This window comes from Alosa alosa, chromosome 7 (genome assembly GCF_017589495.1).
Source record: "Alosa alosa isolate M-15738 ecotype Scorff River chromosome 7, AALO_Geno_1.1, whole genome shotgun sequence".
NCBI lineage: Eukaryota > Metazoa > Chordata > Actinopteri > Clupeiformes > Clupeidae > Alosa > Alosa alosa.
In genome coordinates, this window is record NC_063195.1 from 33,334,394 (window position 1) to 33,339,393 (window position 5,000).

A 5,000-nucleotide genomic window follows, 5' to 3' on the forward strand; every position below is an offset into this window, starting at 1 on the left:
TGCTCTACAGAACCTAAGGCCAGGACTCCAAGAGTAAGTTTTTAAACAGGGAAAGGAGTTGGCGGTGATTCAAAATGTCCCTTCCATTCTCATCCCAAGTGACTTTTAAAGGCAGACACACACTACTGCTGCCTCTTTTACTCGCTAGATGGAGATGGAGTGAAGAGGAGTGGAGAGGAGGAGGAGGAGGAGGAGAAGGAAGAGGAGGAGGAGGGGGGGTGCCTTTCCATTTTCATGTATCATAGATACAATCTCACATTTACTAACCATGACAGGTTGGAGACAGTTCCTATAGTTCACTACTGCATTTCCCCAGACAGAGTACAGTGTGTGTGTGTGTGTGTGTGTGTGTGTGGGGGGTGTAGTGTGAGAGTTTAAAGGCTGGAGAAAGAAGACAGGAGGAAGGAAGGAAGTCAACATTTCTGTTGATATTTATTCCGTCTGCAGACGCTTCTTTTTTTATCAGAGCACCAGATCAGCACAGTGTGCAGAGAACAGATAAGAGAGTAGAAGAGAGGGTGAGGAGGAGGGCAGGAGATGGACAGATAGAGAGAGAGTGAGGAGGGCAGGAGATGGACAGATAGAGAGAGAGAGAGACAGAGAGAGAGAGAAAGGAAATGCAGAAAGAGTGTGGGCTCTGTGAAATACAGTATACAGCAGCAGAAACGCTGAAGCTCCTCTTCTTGTTTTATCATAAACTCTTCACTCCTAATGCTTTTAAAACATCTTTCCCAACTGCCTCAGAAATAAATGTTTCACAACAACTCCCAGATAATAGCTTGACAATAGGTGAAACCTGAGCAAATATAGGCAGCCAAGAAAGCATTCTAGAAATAAAAACTCAAACATGTAACAGTTCCACCAACACAACAAGGTTCACGTTACGATGAACACTTAATACTGTAAGTCATTCTCAGATATCATAAATAGGGGAGACCTTTATGCCATTTCTAAACACAAGGGTGACTACAGGACACTAATATTGTGTCGTAATTCAACTGTTGAAATAAACTCATTATAAACCCTTCTGTGACTGTCTTGTTAATGAGGTGACACATCTCTTCTCTCTGCAGTGTATGGTTTGTGTGAAGCGGATGATGCACGAGCCTGTTACTGTTTGTTTTGTGCTTCTGGCACATGCCCATTGACAGCTGTCGTTCTGAAGAACTTTAATCATCAAGTAGGCAAATTCTGATGATTATCAAATCTCAACACATGGAACCAATTATGTGGTTGCCCAGCAACATTGCCCAAAGAGTGCCCCCCCCCCCGTATGCTGGCCGTGATATGAGGCTGTGTGGCGGGTTGCGGTCTCACCGCTGAAGCCCGAGGGCTCGGTGCTGGGCTTGCGTCCAGTGATGCGTGTGTAGACGGTGGGGTAGTGGATCATCAGGCTCTCCAGCAGGGCCACGGCCCCGTTGCGGCCCCGCGAGCGCAGCAGGTCCAGCATGTGGCCTGCAGGGGGCAGAGGGAGGGGGAGATCGGGGAACGAGGTCAGGGGGATCAGTCGCACCGCACTGCCGCAGCTACTGGGACGAAACGGAACTGGAGGAGCGCATGGGTGTTTACGTGTTTACAGCCGCACATCTGAAATCACAATCTTACCGCCATGACTACATGTTCTGGCACATTCTATCAGGCACTTATTACTCATCATCTACCATCTAATTTAAGCATTTAACATTCCACCTCCAACACTAGTAGGGAATCACAGAATCTAATGAACTCATGAATCTACTGTACTGTTAATAGTACATAAAGAGATCACAATACGGCAATTCTGCAAAACTCAATACACTGCAAAAGATTAATTCATGATAAATCACAATATCTGTGTGAATGGAAAAAAAAGGGAAAAAGCTTGGAGCTATGGTTTTATTCAGATCTCTCTCACACACAGAGAAACAAAGAAATACACACACACACACACACACACATCCTGCTCTCTCTCTTACTGGTCTTCATGGAGAAGTTTTTGAGCTGGTGGCAGTTGATGATCTCGTCCTCGTCGATCTCGGAGAGCACGCGGGCCTGCCGCAGGTACGGTATGACGATGCACGGCCGCACCTGTAGCGACACACTGTGCCGGTTGTCGTTGATCAGCTCCCACAGCTCGTCGCCCTCCTCGTCCCTCAGCTCGGGGTCCATGTCGAGGTCCGCCACCGCCATGGCAACAAAAATCTTCCCCCAAAACCCAGCGACCGGCCACGGGGGTTATAGTCCAAATAGTCCCAGAGCCACTCAGGTACAGCCGTGGCGTGGCGTGGTGAGAAGCGCAGGTTTGACTGGAGGGGGAAGACCAGTGTGGGTGTTTATTAAGAACCCTCGTGCAGCTCCACCTGCCCAGGGATGCGTGTGAGCAAAACCTGTAAGACCAGAACACGGATACCCGGCAAGGCTCACGTTATTGCATGAAGAAGGGGCGTTGCCTGTACTTTCTCTCATTCACACATGCTGTAAACACAACAGGAGGTAGACATACAAATGACACACACTCACACAAACACACTCACACATAAAAGACACTCATACATACTGTACATACAGACACACACAAACACACACACACACACAAACACACACACATACACATATAAACACACACACACATACATAAACACACACACAGACAGTCTCTGGACTTATCTGCCAGTTAACCAGCAACAATCTCAATCAAATATGTGTGTTTTATAATAAGTTTGCCTGCTTCTCCACTGGGCCCTTTGTGTTGAGTCTTATCTCGTCCGGTCATGGATCTAATGAAAGACACAAGACCACACCATGCTGTGTAGGCTACCTCTTTTTAATTAATAGCGCTATTCACTCATGTTTGCAGAAGAGCTGGCATCATTGAGATTTACCCACACAATGTGTTGTGTCTGTGTGTGTGTGGGGGGGGAGGGCTCTTTTAATCACAGCTGTTCAAATGTTTGTGGTTCAAAGTCCCAGTGCAAAGCAGCAAAGGAAAAGATGACTATAAGTAACAGTCCAACTCCTACACTTACAGTTTTTTTCAAATGCTTACACACTAAATCTTTGCTTGTCACACAATTTTCTAAACATGTCTTCCAAACATCATAACCCCACACCAAATCTGCAAAACCATACACTAATTTGCAGTGTTTGACTCAGTTTTCAATTGACTAAAACACATTTTGCAAAACACCACACACAATTTTCTACTTAACACACAAAAATCGAACAGGAAGTAACTTGATTTCATTTTTCAAACACAACCCATCAAAATGCCACGCTAAATCACCAGTGCTTCACTCTCTCTCCTCACATTTGTAAACACTCATTACTTTACAGAACACCATCCAGTCATTGCCTTAGTATAGGCCTATAAATAGATACTCTATGTAGGTATGGACACTTTCAATCTGGCCCTAGAGGATTTCAGAACCAATGCAGATACTTTGAAAGGAATGTTCTACAAAAAGTCGACTTTATGTAGGCCTACAGTAAAACTTGTCTTTACTATATTTTTGTGTCTCCCCAAGTTACATATGTACCATTAGCTCAATACATTTTTCTATAGACCTATGAATACATACACAACCCCCCCACACACACACACACACAAACACACACACACACATACAGACACACACACATACACATAAACACACACACACACTTTTCTTTGGAAAAAGCAAGTCATTTCCATAGGCAAAATCAGCTTTTTCAGAACTCCATGTGGTCATTGTATTTTGTAGTTTTGCTTTGTTCTTGTTGTATATTTCATACTGTATTCATTCGTAGCCTACTGTATTCACAACAGCAAATTATTTGGGAAAAATCACTATTTTTTGGTTTCAACATTGCTTGCATTTTTACTGTGTATTTCAACTTTGTAATGTGAGGCGAATGTTTGGTTTACAGTAAAGACGTGTTTGCGACATTTTGATTGTTGTGTGTCATTTTGCTGGAGATTTGACGCATTTTGCATTTTGTGTGAGCAGTTGTGGGTTTTGTGTGTGGAGTTTTGAAAAATAGACACAGAGTTTTGAAAACGTGTGTAAACAGTTTTGAAAACGTGTGTAAAAACTGTAAAGCGTAGCCTACACCTGATTCAAGACAGTAGTATAACAGTAATAATAGTTTTAAGATACACTAGGGCTATAGGCTCATACTGTACATAGCCTACACGTAGCCTATCTCAAAAGCTTTTCTTTGTTGACGTTTTCAAAACAGATGAGTGAATTGTTTCAGCAACGAATAGGCGCGACCCGACAGTGGGTGCTGTTTCAGGTATAGGCTATGTGAAATGCAAAATACAATTTTATTAAAAACCTTGTGGGCTACACAAATTTAGATTAAGCAACTTTTAACATAGGCTACACTTGTTTTAATGTTTTATAATGTTGTCTGTGACGCTGCCTACCTTATCAAATCTTTCAATTTGCCGTGCGGTTCAGCTGATGTTATCCTAGAATTCTCCTCCAGCACTTTCTCAGTTCAAACGAATTACCTAGACTGAGGGCCTACACATTTTTATTAGCGAGAAAACATAGACAGGAATAGAAACATTTAAAAACCGAAACGAACGAAGCCTAAAGATAGGCTACCAACAGCAGATCTGTAGGCTATCAACAGCAGTTGTGGGGGTAGGCACGATACCCTACAGGAAGAGTTCATTTGACGTACAGTATAACCTGTAGCCTAACACAGCACCGAGGCACAACCCCATCATATCGCAAGCTGTCTGTAAAACTACAGCCTACTTTGCAAATTCATTACACTGACATTGCAGTTAGGTGTTCAGAGAACAAAGCCTTCTTAGCTGAGTCATGAAAATTGACTGTTTACACGGTCATGTCCATTTCACAATAGACCGTCTATGATGCATAAATACTGCGGTTTTAACTGAACATACGGCATTTTTCTCCAAACAAGGAGTAAGCCTATAGGCTATGTTGAGTTTTAGTCTAGTTTCCATTGCTTCGTCTGAAATGAATGAATAGCACTTCACTTCCTACAAATGCAGACATTTCCCC

The 5,000-nt window shown here is 43.2% G+C and overlaps 1 protein-coding gene across 1 annotated transcript in view; it reads right to left on the minus strand.

Moving 5' to 3' along the window:
* Nucleotides 1–4,711, minus strand: part of card14 (caspase recruitment domain family, member 14) — a 23,195-nt gene extending 18,484 nt beyond the window's left edge. The window contains 3 exon segments of the mRNA XM_048249228.1: nt 1,318–1,455; nt 1,956–2,366; nt 4,388–4,711. Coding sequence (XP_048105185.1) covers nt 1,318–1,455; nt 1,956–2,169 — 352 coding nt within the window. The 5' untranslated portion in view covers nt 2,170–2,366; nt 4,388–4,711.
* Nucleotides 4,712–5,000: the final 289 nt, after the last annotated feature.